This window comes from Alexandromys fortis, unplaced genomic scaffold, assembly GCF_014885135.2.
Source record: "Alexandromys fortis isolate MF-2015 unplaced genomic scaffold, M_Fortis_MF-2015_v1.1 scaffold_59, whole genome shotgun sequence".
Taxonomy (NCBI): Eukaryota; Metazoa; Chordata; class Mammalia; order Rodentia; family Cricetidae; genus Alexandromys; species Alexandromys fortis.
In genome coordinates this window covers 5068764-5089548 of record NW_026067943.1, presented here as the reverse complement: position 1 = coordinate 5089548, position 20785 = coordinate 5068764, and the positions used below count along the sequence as shown (strand labels likewise).

The following is a 20785-nucleotide window of genomic DNA, read 5'->3' as shown; positions in this document are numbered from 1 at the left end:
AAGAGGTTAACAGTTGGGAACATAGTATAAAAATTAGCAGCCAAGCACATGATTCTCAAGACATGGAGGTGAATGCCAAAAGAGAACTCTGTAGTTAAATATCAGTACTTTTGAAACAGAATTATTGTGGTGGGGATCTCTATTATTTTAATTAAAATCTTTATGCTGACCGATTTCTAAAAAAATGATGTTTTCATTTGATTACATTAAAAATTAAGTCTCAAATATCCTTTATTTTTAACTCTACCACTGAACTATTTCCCAACCTCTTAAACACTTTTAACTGTAGTATTTTCCCATCATTTCACCGAACAAGTAGGAGTAAATCTATTCCTTGCATGTACTTTGTGTTATTAAAAAGGAATGCTTGTGTAATAATATAGAAAAGTAGAAAAGATATATCAAAATAAAAGCATAGATTAAAAGATGACTCTCCTTCTGAGTAACACACTTATAAAATAAAAGTCTATTTATTTACTTTAAAGAATTGTGGACATCTATGTGCGTGTGCACCCCTGCTCACCTGTACACATGTGTTCAGGAGCCCGGTTATGTGTGGGAGCCAGAGGAAAATGTTGGATGTCACCTTCAGGACATCACTCACCCTAGTTTTGACACAGGTTCTCTTACTAGTCTGGAGCTCACCATTAATTAGGTTAGGGTGACTGACCACTGAGCCCCAGGGATCTATCTGCTCCTACCCCCTCAGCAGTGGGATTACAAATGTGTGCCAGATTTTTAAAAATGTGGGTTCTGGGGATTAACTCAGGTTGTGTCTTCTAGGCAAGTGCTTTTATCAAGTGAGCCATTTCCTCAACCCCAGCATCAACTTTCTTCTCCTTAGTGTCACAGGCCTTTCTTTACCAAAGGAGGAAAATGACTCTGAATTTCATTCAGAGAAGCATAATTTAATAATGATAGCTAACAATTTTTAATCACTTAAGCAGCAGGCATTATATCTTATGCCCATCTTGCATGTACTTTTGTGTATGATACATAAAGTATAATTTGCATTTAAAATGGTCCAGGAAGTTATATATAGTTATTACCACCCAATAGTGTTAAAAATAGGCTTAGAGTTAAGTAAATTTCATAACATTACATAGTTAATTGATATTACAGCAGGAATTTAAATAGGTTTAGAGATGAATTCTATGTTGTGCCATGTGTTTATTTTATATAAGAAAACATAAGTAGACATTCTGCTGTCTACTTAGGACTGTAATAAAAGTCAAACCCAGTGTTTCTCTGACTTGATTTCCCACTAGTGGATTTGGCAGAAGATGAAGCATCAAATATGGATATCTATTTGAATATTTCTTTATAATAGAGCAAAAGGCTCATAGCAAATGTTTGAACTCAGATCAACAAAGTCTCAGAGAAGTTGTGGCTTTAGTCTGAGCCTCTAGAAGGAAAAACACACTCATTTCATCTCTCAAAGGTCATGTTTTAATTGAACGGCTCACAGGCTGTTTAGGTAGTTTGCTTAAGCCTGTCGAGAGGCGTTTAGAGAGAGGAAAGCAGACCAGATTATATTGACCACTCTTCTGCTTCCGGACCCGCAGATTTGTATCCTTTTTCACTGTGATCAAACCAGCTCAAGAATGGCTTATGGTTTTTCTGTTAAATTTTCTTTTTTGCTAAAGAGAGATTCTAGTAATAATCTAACTAGGACTAAGGCTAACCGCTGATAGTTAGTTGAACTGAAATTACTACTTTGCCCAGTATACACTGGCATCAAGTAAAGAATTGTGCTCAAATGAATGACAATACACTATTATAGGTTCCAGGGATAAGAAAAAAGATAATAAATTGGTTGGGATATAGCTTAGTGGTAGAAGGTGTTCTTAAAGGGCTAGAGGGCTGGCTCAGTAGTTGAGAACTCTTCCAGAAGACCCAGGTTCATTTCCCAGCACCCACATGGCAGTTCACAACTGTCTGTAACTCTGGTTTTAGGGGATCTGATACCCTCAGACAGACATACATGCAGGCAAAATACAATGATCATAAAATAAAAATAAACAAATCATTAAGAATAAGAAAAAAGAAAAGAAGAATGTTCTTAGTATGCATAAGGCCCTGACTCAATCTTTAGCATACATACACAATGTACAACATATACACACACACCCAGTTTACAAAGAAATATTATGAACAATTTTATGGTACAGAATCAATAACCTAGATAAAGTGAGCTTGTTTCTTGGGCCCATTCTTCAAAACTCTGTCAGCCAAAATATACTCAAGGAAAAATACACAACGGAATAGGCCTATATCTGATAAAGAAATTGAATAAGTAATTATTATTCCTTATAATAGAAGGCCAAGGTGCATTCCCTGGTCAATTCTATCAGTCATTTAAGGCAGAAATCATACCAGCTCTTTTTCAGTAGAAATAGATGTGATAATTCTTGACGCTATGAGGCCAGCATTATCCTAATTTCAAAACAAGATAAAATCACTGCAAGGGATAAAACCTGGCAAACTAGCTCGGTCATGAATATAGATACAAAAATCTCCAACAAAATATTAAGAAAGTGAGTCTTAGAATGTATAAGAAGAACTATACACAGAGGGTATAGTGTCACATACCTTTAATCCCAGCACTTGGCACTTGGTGGGGGGGCAGATCTTTTGAGTTTGAGGCCAGTCTAGTCTACATAGAGAGCTTCAGGATATCCAGGGCTGTATAGAGAGACCCTCAAACAAACAAACAAACAAACAAACAACCCCCCTATATACTGTTTATCCTAACTATGCATAAAATTTCTCATTGATAAAATAGGAGAAAACCTAGGTGAGTGTGATGGTGATTTCTTTAGATACAACAAAAATGGAACTTTGTTAAAATTTAAGAAAAACCAAAAAAAACATTAAGTTGTAGCTCTGTACAAACCGTCAAAAAAAGAATTGTAAAAACTACATCTGATAAAGGTCTTTTTTGGGAGGGGGTGTTGGTTTTTTTTTTTTTTTTTTTTTGAGACAGGGTTTCTCTGTGTATGTCTTGGCTGTCCTGGAACTGTTTTGTACACCAGGATGACCTTGAATTTACAGAGATCTGCCTGCTTCTGCACCCTTAGTGCTGGGATTAAAGGGATGTGCCACTACCTTAAAACTTAAGAAAATGAACAGCTTGATATAAAAATAGGCCAAAGACTTGAGCAAGAAGAAAAGATCTTCAACATCATAAGTCACTAGGAATTACCTGTGAATACAAGATGCTAATGCACACTGATTAGAAGGGCCACATCTTCAAACACTGACAACACCAGAAGCTGGCAAGGCTGAAGGGCAACAGGAATACTCTCTCTTTACCAGGAGGAACATAACAGGGTCTGTTACTTTGGAAGACAGTGGAGCAGTTCTAGAAATAACCATGGTCCTCCCATACAGTCCAGCAGCCACACTCGGAAGTTTCAGGACTGAAAACTTAGGTCTACACAAAATATGGCACACAGGTGATTATTACAGTTGTATGATTGCCAAATATGGAAGCAACCAAGGAACCCTTCAGCAGATGAGTGGATAAACCATAATCCAAACAGAAAATTAAATATGTAGTTCTGAAAGGAATGAGTTATCAAGACATGAGAGAATAGGGAGGAAGCTTATATCACTTAGGGAAAGAAGATAATCTGAAAGGGATATATAATATATAGTTCAAATCATATGATATTCTAGAAAAGGTAAAAATTATGTAGATTAAAAATATTTATTTAAACATTTTTATGCATATGAGTTATGTGGATGAGTAACCTGACCAAGATCTCTGCCTCCGTGCTGCTAAGTCTAGAGGGATGAATCCGACTATAAGCTATATGGTGTAGAAGATGACCCAATACTTTAGAAATAGGAAACTGGAGAACAGAAGAGGAGGAAGGCAATGGGAAGGACAGGATGGAAAAGACTGTTCTTACTAGAAGGTAGAATCTGAGCAAAGACTTGAGGGGCTAAGAGAGACAGTCAAGGATGTTTCAGAGGAAAAGTACCTGTGGAAGAAAAGGAGCTGAGGGAGAAACACCAGGCAGGACAATGCATAGAATATTGGGGGGGGGGGCTAGAAAGAATGTCAGTGATGTTGAAGCAGAGCCAAGGGGAGATGGACAGGAGAAGAAAGGAACTGTAGAAGTCTCCTGGGATGGGGAGACAGTTTTCATTACCTCTGTATTGGAAGCCTCTAAAGGGTGTTGAGCTAGGGACAGGACTGACTTTTTAACATGATGGATAGGAGGTGGGTGGAAAATAATATTGGGAGAAATGACAGACACATTAAACAAACAAACAAATAACATATGTCAGGAGACCACTTTCTAGTGCAGAGGCAGTATATTGGATCAGGCTCTGGCAGCCTCGGAGGTAGAGGAGAGAGCACATTTTTCAGACTGGAGGAGACTTTGGTGGCTTTTCAGAGAAAAATTCATGCTTCCAATTGGAAGAAAGCTTCCAATTCACTGGTTGAATAGGTTGAAGTTCCCTGAGCCTGACCTTGAAAAACAGGGAGGGTTTGACAACTGGGAAAGGCTTTTAAGGACGTACTAAACTTGGAGGCAAGAGGGAATGTGGGTCTATTTTTGCAAAATGAAATTGTCTGAAGAGGGCTTGACAGGTCCCTTCCCGGGATATGGTGGGAAGGAAGGTAAAATATAAGAAGTGGAGCCATGCTCCCAAAAGGCAGTGAAAGCCAGGCAAAGGTATGGACTTCACAACAGTATGACGCCTTGCAAGCAATGGATACTCAGTAATAGTCAAGGCTGCTGGAGACAGCCGTAGGGCTGCTCATCTGCCAGTCTAGTGTGGACATAAGAGCTTTTGCCCAGGAGAGCAGCTGAAAGGCCCCACAGGAAGCCTGGCACAGACTGAGAAGGGGTAACTTACATGTACCTGATAGTTGACTGTTTAAAATCTACTTTATGGTGTTAAGCACACATGGTGCTTTCCACATGAGGGCACCTTAATCTTGTGTTGGCAATCTCTTATTCAAATAAAAATTACATGGGTCTAAAGCACCGTGTGTTCAAATAGCCACGTGACCTCCATTCTGGAGTTGTGAGAGTGGGATTGCAGCTGCTGTTAGTTGCACATGCAATTTCTGTGTTTGTAAATCAGCTACAGGCACGAAACTGTGTATTCAAAGGAAGGAGCATCCCAGTAGAAATGTACAGAAACTAGATTCTATTCAAAGGACTCCAACACATTATCAAATATATTTTCATAAACACTCGGCACCAATAGATGGACAGGAAGCAGCCACTAACTTTTATATCACTCTAACGTGTCCAAAGAAGCTAAAATAATGAAACTGTGAGTCAGTTGTGGTCCCTCAATTCAGTGAAGAAATTTACTCAGCCCAGATATCCTCTGAATGCATACATAACAATATAGTGTGATTTTAGGGTTTCTCTAGCATTACTTCTTCAGGCCAAAGGTAAACTAAGGGAGTGTACTCACGGACACAATGAGCTGACAATGTCAGAGCTATGATTGAATTTTTTGTTAAAGAGATCATATTTTATACCACATATTTTCCACTCATATTTTGCACTCACATTTTAGCACTTTGAGAGAATAACTGCTTTTAGGTTACTTTCAAAACCAACTATGATGGGATTAACAAAAGTCAGCCAGTTGTGGTGGGCCTGCCTGAGCCCAGCACTAAGGAGGAAGAGGCAGAAAGAGTATGGATTTAAGGTTTGATAGCAAGACCCTGCTTTAAAAAATGTATTTTCTTGTGACATTTCTTTCACAATTTTCAAATACTTTAATTCCACAAATATTGAGAGAATATAAGACAACTGACCATTTTAGGAAGATACCAAGTCTAGAAATCAACTTAATTCAAGTCTTAGAGTTTAAGAAAGAAGCTCAAAACAGTTAAATTGAAAATACAGACAGAACTAGAGCCAGGTTAAAGAAAAAGTTAATACCAACAACTACAGAATTCTCTAAAAATGCCTTGAATTGTTTTTCATTCTTCACTTCTGGGGATGGAAGCAGGGTTTTTGTGCATGCTAGGTAAGTACCTTCCCTCCAAGCTATATTCCAGTTATCTGAATTGCTATTGCACGGGAGATTATGAAATTCAGAGTTGTATCAATAATCTAAATTTTTTCTGGACTTTCACTTCAGCAAATAAAGACTATCAGAACTTTGACAGTTTTTTTTTAAAAAAATGTCTCTGAGGAAAAAGATGAACAATTACTGCTTCCATTTAAACTCAGAGAATAATTTCAATTTTGGGCAGTTTGGTTTCTTCAGAGCTGAATGTTAATGCAGTAGGAAGCAATTTCCCCATCTTAAACATAACAAAACAAAGCAACCCAAGGCTGGAGATAAAGCTCAGTAGTAGAGAACTTGCCTGGCAAACACAACTTCTGAGGTTCATCCCTAGTACTGTAAAGTTTTTTGTTATTGTTGTTTTTTTTTCCATATTTTTTGGTTGTGAGCCCAGCCCCCAATGGCTGAGCCATCTCTCCAGACCTGTTTTTTTTTTTTTTTAAGATGAGATATAGAGCTGTTTTCATCAAGCTTGTATTTCCTTCTTAAAGCACTCATGAGGGGAGGTTCATAAAGATGCCCATTTTTAGCATTGGCAGTATAGTAGTGAGCATAGCTGCTCTACAAGAAGCCTTTTTATTCAAAAACTGCTACTCATTTTAGTGCAAAGTAGATGATTCCAGGTTCTGTTTTCCATATTCTTTAAACTGCTTAAAAATCAGATTCTCTATTCTCAAAGTTTTCTGTTTCATCCTCCCGTAACAAATATAACAAGACTAAAAACAATAAACTTCACAAAGAGCTTTAGATCTGCTTTTATAAACACTGTGCTATTCAATCTTCACAGTAACCCCATTAAAATAAGGCCCACAAGGAAAAAGGAAAAGAACCTGCTCCATTCACAAAAATTGTATGTATGCAAAATAGGACTGGTCCTTACATTTTGGTCCCTTTAACCTTCTGGCCAGGTGAGAACTTCAATTATCTGTTTCTAGCATACCATTGCCTAGAGCCCCTTACACAGTTTAAACATCCCCCATAGAAGTGTATGTAATCAACACTGCTCCATCTCTGTGGGACTCTGGTTTCGAAGGGCTCTATTGCAGCATTTGTCATGTCTCTGAGGCGCACTTCCATTGCTCAATCAGATCCAGAGGACAAGTGTCATCATCCTTCAAGCTCTGGTGCAACAGCCGAAAATTATAGAATCCACACAGGACTGAGTCTGGCACTCAGAGCGGGAGGCGTATTAAGCATGAGCCCGAGGAAGCGTCCCTTCCACTGTGCCAATTTTGATTAGTGGAAATCAGAGCCAGCACGAGGTTACTTAGGGTTGCCTGAAGAACTCTTGATGAAAAAGAAAAGGAGTGGGATGAAAGGGACAGAGTGCTCATGGAGCCTAGGAAAAAATGTACAGATGTTCTCTTTGGGTATAATGGCTAACTAGGAGACTTTAACTTCATGGATATGACCAATGCAGCTGTATCTCTAGGACCAAAACTAAACATGTAGGTTTTCTTTTCTTCAGTAGCAGTACCCAGCTACGGTACCACCACCCAATTTACTTTGCTTCAGATGCGGAAGAATGAACACCTAAGCCGATGGTCTAGGTCAACGATAGAATCTCTATGGCACTTCATCAGTGCTGGCTTTAGACAGCTAATGATGATTGCAAACTTGATCTATTTTCAAGTTTATCTGTCTGTTTTAGCAGGAGTGGAATAAATATTTTATGATGAACCACAAAACACAATAGAAGTAACAAACAGGTTGCTGAACTTTAGTAGCTCAAATTAATATTTTAATAACTTAAAAAAACAGATATGTTATCCAGGTTATCCCCAACTCATGATAGAGCCTCCTAGCCCAGTCTCCCAAGTAGCTGAGACTACAAGCCACTGCATCACACCTGGCAAATGATTCTATTTTGTACCACTTTAATGAAGAAAGAAAGTCTTATGTTAGTATACTAGAGAGATTTCAGACTCAGAGAAATTACATTTAGGACAAAGTCATGGCATCAAAATAGAGACTGGTATAGAATAAAAATCTCAAATCACCTAACCATCCCTTGCCATAAGCAGCACTTACCCTGGAGTCAACCTAAAATATTTATTGTGCTACATTTTAGACAAGTTCTTTTCAAAGAGATAAAACCACCAAAGTTGGAATTGACTATTTCATAATGTAGGCAGGATATTTTGCCCTGAGGCAGGCTAAAACTAATATGGATATCTTTTATAGCTTACAATAAAATAGAATATTTTATAGAATATAATGAAACTAAACTCCTATATAAAAATCTCAGGTGACAAAAATATACATTGAGTTAATGACAGAACTGGGGGTCAGATCAGGGATCGAGTCATTCAATCCTGAGTTGGGTTCTTAGCATATACACAAAAACAAAAGCAGAATAAAATTTCAGGAAACATTTTTTTCACTCTCAAAACTGATATTTTTAAAATTGTGACATACATGTTCAAACTTTAGGCTTCCAGAAAAATCAAAGGGCAAAGTTATTAATTTTAACCAACAAATTATTTTAATGCTTTCACACTTCCATTGTAAAACACAAGTCACTCTACTCAAACTACCTATTTTATATTCAATCTATGAGATGAGAAAAATAAACAAACACTAGACTAAATAAGAAATGATACAAAATAGAAGAAGTTGTGTTTAAGAAACTCCAGTAGAAGGAGCTATAGAAGTAGAGAACATAACATTTTGCAATGGACAAGAAAAGGGTGGAAAAAGAGACTTTTGTCCCTGCACAACAAATCTAAATAGAAGTGATGGTGAATCATTAGTTTAGCATGTGTCTAGCCTTACAGAGACCTCTGAAGAAATGATGGCAGATTGTTAGTTTAGCATGGATCTAGCCTTACATTTTCCTTGTGTGTAAAGTGAGAGGCTTAGAACAGATATTCTTCAATTCAGCTCAGAGTATCCTAAAAATTCTTTAAAAAAGAATCTAGTATGTTCCTATGCTCTTGAAGAAAAATAAAAATTCTACAAGAGGGATAAGAACTGCTATGAACGATATCTAACACAATGAAAGAGGGAAAACTGATTCTTCAAGTGTTCTAAAATGCTCACACATATTTTTGGAACATGTATGCAAATGCAGGAAACAAAAATGAACAGGTCAGATTTTGGATAACAACATATCATCAACACTTATAATTCAGGAGATGGAAGCCATGCACAGAAATAGCTATGAATTAGGTTAGGGTTCCATGCTGACAGCTCTGAATATGTTTATAAGTGACCACCATAGAAATGATCAAAGGATTAAAATATTGTAATGAATAAGTGGAAAACAGACATGCAATTTCACCCCCACACAAGTGCCCGCAGCATCCCCGGCAGCAATGTCAGGAGTGGACTTTACCTTGTGAAGTGCTCACAGGCAGAGCATCAATGAAGGCACCAGGCTCTGGGTCAACAGACGAGTCTCCCAGAGTTTCACCCATAACAGCATAAAAGAGATTTGGTGTAATTCACACTGGTTTTGTCTACGTCTTGCAAAAGATCAGTTTGTTAAAGGAAAAAGGCTTGTGGTCATAGAGCTTATGAATATGCTAATGAGTCAAGACACCAGTTTTCAAATATTTGGGAGAGGTGGGAATAAACACAGAAAGGATCAGGCCTGAATTGGCTGGCACTGTCCTGAGCAAGAGCCAGTTGTGACAAAATGGTGTGTCATAATGTTGTCTGCTGCTTTGGCAAGACTTGGTACATTACAAGGAAACGTTGCTACACTGTCTCGCCAGTGACCCACACGTTCGGTGTCTTGTGAGGGGTGTGAACTGTACAGTATTTGCAATTATCAGAGCAGAGATTGTTCAATATTTGATTGTTTTTAAAATTGTAGTAAAATACACATAATGTCTTTTTAAATGAAAACTTTATTCTTTAATTTATGAAATAGCAGATAAATGTATTTGAGTAAAGTTTTTCTTAAGTATTCATCTTTGGTTGAATCTTCTGATCACATTATTTAAAGAAAACTCTAGAATTAAAATACATCTACATTCTTAATATAAATTTGCTACCCACATGTTACTGAATGATACATTTCAAGGTGATTTTCAACAAGTTTACAAAAGGTTCAAAATATTACTGCTATCCAAATTCTATAAAACTGAACAGTTGACAGAATAAAGTCCTGGTAAGGCTATAATTTTATACATCAAAGTATGTTTTCAAATGTGTTTATCTATCAATAGCAACTGCAGCAATGCTGCAGTGGCTGATGCTGAATGTTAAGTGCTCTGTCACAATGAAAAAATTGGAGTCCTCTCTGAGAATAATGCATTACCAGAAGAAAAAAAATTACCCTGCTAGGTTGGCAAGGAATTGTGGTCAGTTTTGTAATCAGGAAAATGCTGGCTTCTTGCTTAAGGCCTTTGCCCTTTTTGGCAGAAAAAAACACTAGCCGTGCCAAACTGCTAACGTGGGAGCAGCCCTTGTCACTTAAGTGGCCTAATAGAATTCAGTGACTTGCAGACTTTAAAAGAGCCCATACACAGGGCAGTATATCAGATAGCAATAATTCCCTAAATTATAGTCATCCTGATAGCCCCCAAATGGAATAACCATATATCTAGTTAATCTATGTTGAGTAACTATTCATTCTTCAAGGGGACTAGCAAGAGTTTCCCTGTCAATCATGAAGCAATAGCTTAATGGGAAAATACTCATGGGGTCTAACTAGCACATGGTGAAGTGAGAAGTTGGCAACTGTATCATTTAACCCCCCAAAACATTACTAAAATAATTCAAGCTAAAGTAAGTTTCTAGGTAGTCCAAATGATAGGGTTAATAATCACTGTTAGTAGGGTTAGTTTTATCTCTAATTTAAATTCTCAATAAAAGAATTTCTCCTTCCTTCTCAATGCTTAGAAATGTCTTTACATTACAAAGTAATCAGACATAAGGATGGAATCACAGACACAGGGACGTTATACTTAAGGATGTGATGGAATCCAAAATTCTTGGTAGAACTCACAGGTCAAAATCAATCACTAAAGTGAAGAACAGAAACAAGTAGAAATAAGTTTTAATAGAATGGAACAAAAACTGGAGTCCCATTCTATCCATTGATATGCCTATGTGATGTTCCTAGTATCTGTGTCTAGAAAGCCAACTTCAGCCTCATTTCCTATGAAGATAGACATGTCACTTGGTTCCTTTTTTCCTGTTCCCAGGTCCTGATTTCACTTTTTAAACATAGTTGAGGAGGAGAAGTATAGCACGGTAAAGCTTTTTCTTGGTATGTGTAAGCCCTGGGTTTGATTCTTAGTGCCCTACCATCAAAAGGGGAACATTTGTTAAGACCTTCTTAAGATTACATGTGTATTTGAAATGCTAACATATGGCAGAATGATACCATTTTAGAAGGAGTGCAGATAAGATGAGAAAGGGAGGCCCCTGGGTAATAAGTGTGTCTTCTAAATTAAAAAGAGGCAAGGCCAGTACTGGAACTAGATTCCAGTGCTCAGGCGCCATAAGGATAGAGGAGGAGAAGGCTTAACAGGGATATTAATGAGTACCTACATTATTCTATTTTCAATACCAATGACTATGGTGAAACTGGGGGCTGGTATTTCGATACATTCTTTCCCATGTTCTCACATTCCCTCAATGCTGATGTAGCTCATTCATTTCGTGTGACTCAGTGTGGATCTTCTCAGTTCGGTTTCTAAGGTCAACAGTCTCACTTGGTTCTCAGGTTCTGTTTCAGTCTCTGCTATTTTCTGGGTTGGGCACCACCCAGGGCACCATGAAAATCTAGTCTTTCCAACCATCCTTCAAGGGATAAAATTATGGACTCTTTGCTTAATGCTTCCCTTTCTCTCCCTCCCCCTTCCCCTTCTCCCTTTACCAACTTGTGTATTTATTGTTTAACTAGGCTTTCTGAGTCTACTTGTTCTTATTGTGTGCTTGTTATTCAACCACACAATTATTTTAGCATTTACTTATTCCATAATACACAAATCTGCCCACATATACTCCTAGAATTGTGTTTTGTCATTCTGTCTTGCTTACTTTTTTATTTTAAAGCAAAAGCCTTTTAATTACATTTATATACATTTATTTATTCAATTTGTTATATTTCATTCATTTGTTCAACAAATATTTATTGATAATATAAGAGATGGCAGACCTTAAGCTTTGTGCTAGGGTGCTAATGAACAAGATGGGTGTGCTTTTATGGGCTTCAAAAATAGCCAATAAACAAAGTCACAGTTTAAATAAAAATAGAGCATTGAACAGAACAGGTTAAATAAATGTTGCTTACATATTTGATGGCACATTTGAACTATACAATACACAAAACACCTAAGTTACATAAATCTATATAGCTTAAGATAGCTGATGTTTATGTTTATTACAATCTGTTGTACTACCATACTATAGTGCTAGGTCACTTAAGAAATAATTTGCTCCAATAGACATTCAGAAGTTGAAAATAGCCGGGCGGTGGTGGCACATGACTTTAATCCCAGCACTTGGGAGGCAGAGGCAGGTGAATCTCTGTGAGTTTGAGGCCAGCCTGGTCTACAAGAGCTAGTTCCAGGACAGCTAGGACCGTTACACAGAGAAAACTTATCTCAAAAAAACCAAAAACCAAAAACAAAACAGAAGTTAAAAATAAATGGAGTCAATCTCATTTTTATATAACTGTCCATCTGTTTTGTTAAATATTGGAAGGACTACAAATTTTGTTTTCTATCCGTTTCAACATCCATCCACCCATTAGGTATTACTGTAGACACCCCCGATAGACACATTAATAGACATAGTTTTTAGCTTCAGTGAGTTCACATTTAATTATATTTACTAAAATTATTCAAACAAACCCAAAAGAGTGATCATTTAGCTTACTTAACTTTGAAAGTCAATTAGTATACATTAACATAGGAAATATATTTGCTTTTGTAAAGTTGTTATCGGGGGCACTACTAATCACCAGAAAATTCATAATGTCATAGGATTATGACATATAGGTGAATGTCTTTGTCTTTAAAAACCTTAATAATCCTAATGTTCTACTCTTGAAATTGACGGTGAGCTTCACAAAGGAGCTGGCAGCAATAACATCATAACACTACCAAAGTGTTTTCAGAATTTTGCACATCAGTGGAGAAGATCATCAGCACTGATTCAATGGAAAGATGCCCGGAAGGATAATTTTACAGAGTCAAGAAAAGGGACACCTGACATCAGAGAGGACTTGACTTATATGGAGGAATGTAGGACTTTCTGTAATATGGAGTAGATCAGCATCTTGCCTTGGATTTTGGGAACATAAGAAATGTGGATTTGGTTGTGGATTGAATATTACATTCTTGGTAAGAGAAAGAATGTAGATAATGAATTATACAACAAAGAAGATGGAAAGCCTATTTTTAATTCATGTGTTGCCAAAGCGAGCACAGAAAGCTGATTTAATTCTTTTTCAGTTCGTGATACCTGAAAACACACTTATAGTTTGCTACTTAAAAAAGACCGTGTTTCTTTTTCTTTCTTCTTCTTCTTTCTTCCTTCTTCCTTCTTCCTTCTTCCTTCTTCCTTCTTCTTCTTCTTCTTCTTCTTCTTCTTCTTCTTCTTCTTCTTCTTCTTCTTCTTCTTCTTTCTTTCCTTTCTCTCTTTCTCTTTCTTTCTCTCTTTTCTTTCCTTTCTCTCTCTCTTTTTCTTTCTTCTTTCTCTCTCTTTCTCTCTTTCTTTCTCTCTTTCTTTCTTCTTTCCTTTCTCTCTCTTTCTCTTTTTCTTTCTTTCTTTCTTTCTTTCTTTCTTTCTTTCTTTCTTTCTTTCTTTCTAAGACAGGCTTACCTCAAATTTACTCTGTAGCTGAGGATGGTCTTGAACTCCTATTCACCCTGCCGCTACCTCCCAAGTGCTAGGTTCAGGAGTGTACTACCATGCTAGGTGAGAAGGCTACTCTTTAATATCTAATCTTGAATGTTAATTATAGAATCTCCTATTTGCCAAAAAACCCTAAATTTTTGTACATTTGAAAGATAATTAGGTCCATAAAAGTTTTTTAATATTTATTTATTTATTTATTATGTATACAATGTTCTGTCTGTATGTATGCCTGTAGGCCAGAAGAGGGCACCAGACCTCATTACAGATGGTTGTGAGCCACTATGTGGTTGCTGGGAATTGAACTCAGGACCTTTGGAAGAGCAGGCAATGGAGAGCCATCTCTCCAGCCCCCATAAAAGTTTTGAATAATTTAATATCAAAAGACAAAAAATTCATTAGTAAAATTACAATATTTTAGCATTATCCAGTATAGAATGACATATAAAATCTTTCCATGATATAGAATTAATAATTTCATATTTAATTATTTGGATTTTTATCCTGCAGATTGAATTTGGAGTTTTTAGAATTTCTTTGATTGGTTTCTTTTGTATAAAATAATACATTTGTGTTGTATAGAATAGTATTTTTTGAATATTCTCATTCAAAAGTTGCTCTAATTTTATCAGTACTGTTAATACCTATGCCAGGTTCTAACACTTTGGGAGAAACTGCTCTCTGCCCTCCAGAACCTAGCACAATGCCTCTGGTTGGCATTCAACCAGATCGGATTGTTTTTGTTGATGATGAGGATGATGAGATAACAGGTGCTTGCCACATTTCTGTCTCATGTGTCATTCAAGGAGGCTAGCACCTAATAAATGGGTAACAGCATCCTTTACTCGTCTTGTCCTAACAAGACTTCAGTTTCCTGGTGATGTTTTAAAGTGACAGGCAGATTGACTGCCCAATTCCCTCCTTTCCTATCCAGTACAACCGCCCTTTTCCTAGCTCAACTGAATCTGGTTCAGAACCTTATCTTCAAGTGGTTGGTTGCATCAACTCAGGGTTTCTTCACATCACAAGGAGACAGCTTGGGAGGAATGATGTGCCAATGAAACACAGGCTTTGAAAGAAACAGTCCTGATCCTAGATATCATCCCAGCACGCCTGAGGATGCTCACAGAGGAGGAGAACAAGGAAGGCTATTGTCCAGTACATTTATGCCATTTTGTTCACAGGCACAACCCATTCTTTCATTAAAAACAGTAATGTCATTCCTATTTTTAGAAAGTAAATTTTTAATGCAATTATACATTAAAACTATGTTACATTGTTTTAAAGAAAAATAGCTCAGTAAAATGATGTTAATTTGTGGCTATCCAGGATCTCCATGTTGTCCAGACTGGCCTCAAACACCCAGTTACCTCCCTGCTTCAGAAAATAATCAAGGTTCTTTTAGGTTATGATGCTAACATACATAATAGAATGCCTATAATTATTTTAAAATTTAGCAGGAATTCTTTATATTCTAAGCCAGCATCACTTATACACTTTCTGCACATGGCTGATAACAGCAAAAAAAGGCCTTTCATGTGGAGAAATAAAGTTTCTTAGTAAAATTAAAAGTCTTAAGAGAGGAGAAACTAGGCATCATAGTAAATTAAATGTCTCAAGTGAACAAAACAACTGAAAACCTCCTTTTCCCCTTTTCCTTCAAAAGTTATCTTTTGTAACATTTGAAAAAGAGCCTAACCTGTCTAACCACTTTGCAGGGCTCAACTAAATACTTAAGTTACTATGCCTTTGAACCTATCTAAACTGTTAACTTGTCTTTGCATGTAATATCTAACATCTGAAATTCTCCTATAATTGGGTTTTCTAGCATGATAAAATACAATGGCCTACCCTAAGATGGCTCCCTTAATTAAGATGTGTGCTTCCCTGCTCCCCTATCCAACCTTCCTTTATCCCAAACATCCCGTTTCCCAAGTTCCCCCCCCCCCCCCCCTCCCACCTTTCCCCCCCCCCCTCCCCCTCCCCCCCCCCCCCCCAAGATCCCATTTTTTGCCCGGCAATCTTGTCTATTTCCCATAATCAGGAGGATAGCTATATGTTTCTCTTTGGGATCACCTTCTTATTTAGCTTCTTTAGGAGATCAAATTATAGACTCACTGACCTTGGTGCTCCCAGGTGCCCAGGGCGATGTCCCCAGTTAGTTCCTGGGGCAGCTGAGGACAGAGAACCTGAAATGACCCTATCCTATAGCCATACTGATGAATATCTTGCATATCACCATAGAACCTTCATCTGGAGATGGATGGAGATAGAGACAGAGACCCACACTGGAGCACCGGACTGAGCTCCCAATGTCCCAAGGAGGAGCAGAAGGAGGGAAAATATGAGCAAAGAAGTCAGGACCACGAGTGGTGCACCCACCCACGGAGACAGTGGGGCTGATCTATTGTGAGCTCACCAAGGCCAGCTGGACTGCGACTGAAAAAGCATGGGATAAAACCGGACTCTCTGAATATGGCGGACAATGAGGGCTGCTGAGAAGCCAAGGACAATGCCACTGGGTTTTGATCCTACTTCATGTTCTGGCTTTGTGGGAGCCTAGCCAGTTTGGATGTCCACCTTCCTAGACCAGGATGGAGCGGGGAGGACTTTGGACTTTCCATAGGGCAGGGAACCCTGACTGCCCCTCAGACTGGAGAGGGAGGGGGAGAGGAGTGGGGGGAGGGGGAGAGGAGAGGGAGGAGGGGGGAAAAGGGAGACGGGGAGGGAAATGGGAGGCGGGGAGGAGGCGGAAAATTTTTTTTCAATAAAAAATTATATTTAAAAAAAATAATAAAAACCCTGAGTCAGAAAAAAAAATACAATGGCCTATATTATCAACATGCATTGATGTGGGACATTCTGGCTTTCTAAAGTCTGTATCTCCATCAATTTTTATTTTTATCCATTGCTTTTTCAAGATCAATAGTAGGAAGATTTCTTAGGCAACATCCTGTTATGGGGGAACCACACTGACAGTCGGCCGATGTTACAGCAATTCAGAGTCACAGAACTAGACATAAGTTTAGCTCTGTAAAATGAGCAACTTACTACTACTGTGATTGCACTAAAGGAAATGGATGGACTGTTGGAATCACTGACTGACAAAACTTTGTACTGGGTCAATTAACACACTCAAACTCTTTAATTTTTCCTTTAAGAAAAATGAACTTCAAAGAAATGAAGTGACTCACCTAAGTCATTATCCGGGCAGTGTTGTAGCAGACTTTGAGTTACAAATAGTTTCTTGATTCCCAGTTCAAAGTTACAAACTATACTCTACTATCTCATTAAGATAAAACAATAAAACATTCAAATATATGCTGCAATTAATTATCCTTAATTCTACCATTCATGGCCTATCAGTCTGAGTGTATCTTGCTGTCTGACTCACTTAATGTGAATGAATTAGGATGGAAATCAGAGTTCACAACAGAGTTCAGAGCCAGGACTCTCTAGAAGGGAAGCGCTTCGTAGGAGCTTGTTAATAAAATGTGATGACATCCAGAGCTATTTGGGAATTGGTTTTGCTGACACACGTCTTCTTCCCTCCTTTAGAGATTTTACAGGTTAGTCCTAGACTCTCGGACTCTTCTGTGCTAACAGTCGTCCCTCCATGACACAGCCCCTTGTTCTTATGAAATAATAATATCACTATGAGAAAACTACTTTGTAGTAATAAAATTCTAACAAAAAGTATCTTAGAGCTGCACAGATATTTTATTTCCAGTTTTAAGCTGAGAGGTTATCTAAAGCAAAATAAGGAAATAATAGTACCTCAACTATTGATCGAGCTTCAGTATGGCACCCAGGGGGATAGAGGTGTAGATCAGAGGTAGAAAACTTGCCTAGCATGTGTGAGGGTACAATCTTCAGCAACACAGAACAGTGGGGGAAAAAGTTTGCCTGTATCTACTCAGTGCAAGAGACCAGGGTTTGCATTACAGTGCTGGAGCTCACAAATATCCTTTCTTTGTGATGTATGTCTTAAGCCACTGTCCCCTCATCTGAAGGAGACTCAATAGAGTTAGCTGTGGTTTAAATAAATAGTGTGTAGGGTGGAGCAGGCTCTCAAAATTATTATGAATTCTGAAAATCAAAACCTTGACCCCCTATGCTTGATTCTTGGTTAATAAACAATACCATCACCAAGTAATATACCCACTGGTCCTATATTTTAGCCACAAACTTATAAACTTATATATCATAGAGAAACTATGTATGTGGAACATGGCATCCTCAGGACCAAGTAGGAATTTTATAAATCCACTTAGAAGCAGACATTCTGTTCATGATAGACAACAGAGATCTGATAGAGAATGAGACAGAATTTTAAAACATGCTCAAAAGAAACTGAATTTTGATAATAATTAGCATAGAATGTATTTTTACATCAGTTTTTCTAATTGGGTTTATTGACCACGTAATAGTCAGTTACCTAAAGGTTAATCTTCTTATGGTCTTTCTTAGACACAATATAATTCTATTACAGTCTAGGTCTCTAAGTTTGAATTTATGTAATAAAGCCACTCCAGTTTCTGAAAGCTAGTAGTCTGGGAGCAGCAACAAAACCAGCAAGTAGCTTTAAAATTTAGATGTTGTATTTACTGAGTACCTACTCTACCAGGTATTGTGCATTCCTAAGACACAAACTCCTGGTAGACTTAAAAAAACAACAACAACAACTCTGTGAGCTTAAACGACAGCTCTGCTTTGGGAGAAGGACAACACACTGAGCTACAGAGCAGGTTTAGAGAACTCAGTTTCTATACAGCTATGTACCTGGGATATGAACTAAGCCATGAGCAACAGCATACTGCCATTATTTTACAGGTAGGGAAATTGAGTTTCAGCTCACAAAGTCAATAAAGGATAGAGAAGGTATTTAAATTAATTGAAACTGAGTACTAATGAGGTTCAGAAGATGAACAGCGCCCATCTGAGTGGTATAGAACTAAAGGGACTCTGAAAGAAATTCAAGAATAGGAAGAAAACTTGAGATAAGTCCAGAGAGATAGAAACTGTGGGTGGTGGTAAGAGAGAGTGGAATGGACAAGGCAAGATTAAATGGGAGAAAACTGAGAATGAGACAAGTGGCTGATGCAAAACTCCAAGGGAGTAGGAAAGCAGTTCAAATGGGCTAAAGTCCAAAAACCCAAACATTTACAACTACTCTTTAAACAATACGATCCCCATGTAGCACAGCTAAAAGAAATCTCTGTGGTAAAGATATTGAGAGTCTCAAGGAAATACAGCATAGTTTACAACACAAGTCCTTGATCTTGAATGCATGTTGCTCTGAGAAAGGCTAAGGTGTTTTCTAGTTTTCATATCTTCTTTCCTCACAGCAAACATGATATGTCATTCCAGTACTCAGAGGCTGAGGTAAGAAGAAAGGAGGATCATAATTCAAGGCCATCTGGGTCTACACACTGAGTTATTATTATTGTTATCATTACAAAACTAATTCACATTGTTGGAAATTAGAAAATGCAGAGTGCTGAGTGAAATTATTCCTACTATACAGAGAGCATCCATCTTGAGTTCTTAGTGTTTCTGTGAATCTTTCCCTGCTCATATGTAAAATCATAAACATATACACATAATATAAGCACACATATATAATACAGGTGTCATTCATTGTTCATCAAAATGAGATTTTGTATTTATGGGTAGTAACTTTCTTCTTAAAGTCTCTATGCTTTTATTTCAAACAACACCCAGTACCTATTCACATTTCCCTAGCCCAAATGTTTAGAGTTGGTTTGCTTTCACCTAAACTTCATCAATAACGATGAAATGATTGTACACTCCTTAAGCTGTTCTAAATCTAGCACAATTTCTCTTTTCCTCATGCCCACCAATCCTCCCAGCATTAAGGGCCACTGAGCAATCAGGCCAGTGGGCACCTAGAAAGTCCCACCTTATGGATTAGACCAGTTATTTTTTTGTGGCATCATTTATATCACTTCTCTATCCCCTGTGTTTGTGACAAATTAGATAGTTTATGCAAAGTTTATGTGCCACAGTCAAGCCATAAATGTTGGAGACATTCACTTTTTCCTACAATCCCACAGAAGACATGCCTACTCAGGAGGCTGAGGCAGGAGGATTACTCATTGATGGTTAGGCAGTGCAGATCAGTGAGACCCTTTCTTAAAAAGTAAAATAAGGACTGGAGGCTATTGTTCAATGGTAGAACATTGATGTCTTTGATGACTGAGGCTATAGGGTCAATCTTCCATTTCAATGTCTCATCATTTTCTCTCTCTTTCTCTTTCTCTCTCACACAATACACATATATACATACATACATACAGACAGACACATACACATACACACACACACACACACACACAGAGAACACCACACTCTGGTTTTGAGCCTAGCCTTTAATGGCTAAACTGTCTCTTCAGTCCACCGATTACCATTCCAGTCAAACAGTAGTCTGACCTCTAATCTCTCCCTTGTATGGCTACTTCTCCCTCCTTGCAGCTAAAAAGCAATATGTGCAGTTACTGTGACAGTCAAGGTTTTTAAACAATTATTTATTTACTTCTGTGTATGCATGTGCATCTCTGTGAACGTGTGCATGGGGCCCACAGAGTCCAGCAGAGGGTTTCTGGAGCTGAAGACACAGACACATGTGAATCACCCAATGTGGGTGTTAGGAACTGAGTTCAGGTCCTCTTTAAGAACAATAGACACTCCTAACCATCTCCCCTGCTCTAGTTTCAGTAATCATTCTGCCGAGGGCTCTAATAAACTTGATCATCTTTTCTCCAAATCAATAGTTTGAGTTTATAAAATGAAGTCTTTCTAATTCTATCATTCATACATAATTCAGCTAACATTCTCTAAGGAGAAAACGTTCCTTCAGTAAAGTTGTGTAATCACTCTGAAATGCAGTTCC

The 20785-nt window shown here is 37.8% G+C and overlaps 1 protein-coding gene across 6 annotated transcripts in view; it reads right to left on the bottom strand.

Moving 5' to 3' along the window:
• Positions 1–20785, bottom strand: part of Pparg (peroxisome proliferator activated receptor gamma) — a 131942-nt gene that overhangs the window by 60524 nt on the left and 50633 nt on the right. The window contains exon 1 of one of the 6 annotated variants that reach the window (XM_050148500.1): positions 9392–9535. The exons of the other annotated variants lie outside the window; for them this stretch is intronic. Coding sequence (XP_050004457.1) covers positions 9392–9473 — 82 coding nt within the window. The 5' untranslated portion in view covers positions 9474–9535. Of the gene's footprint in view, positions 1–9391; positions 9536–20785 lie in introns of those variants that run through there. 6 annotated transcript variants of the gene reach the window in all.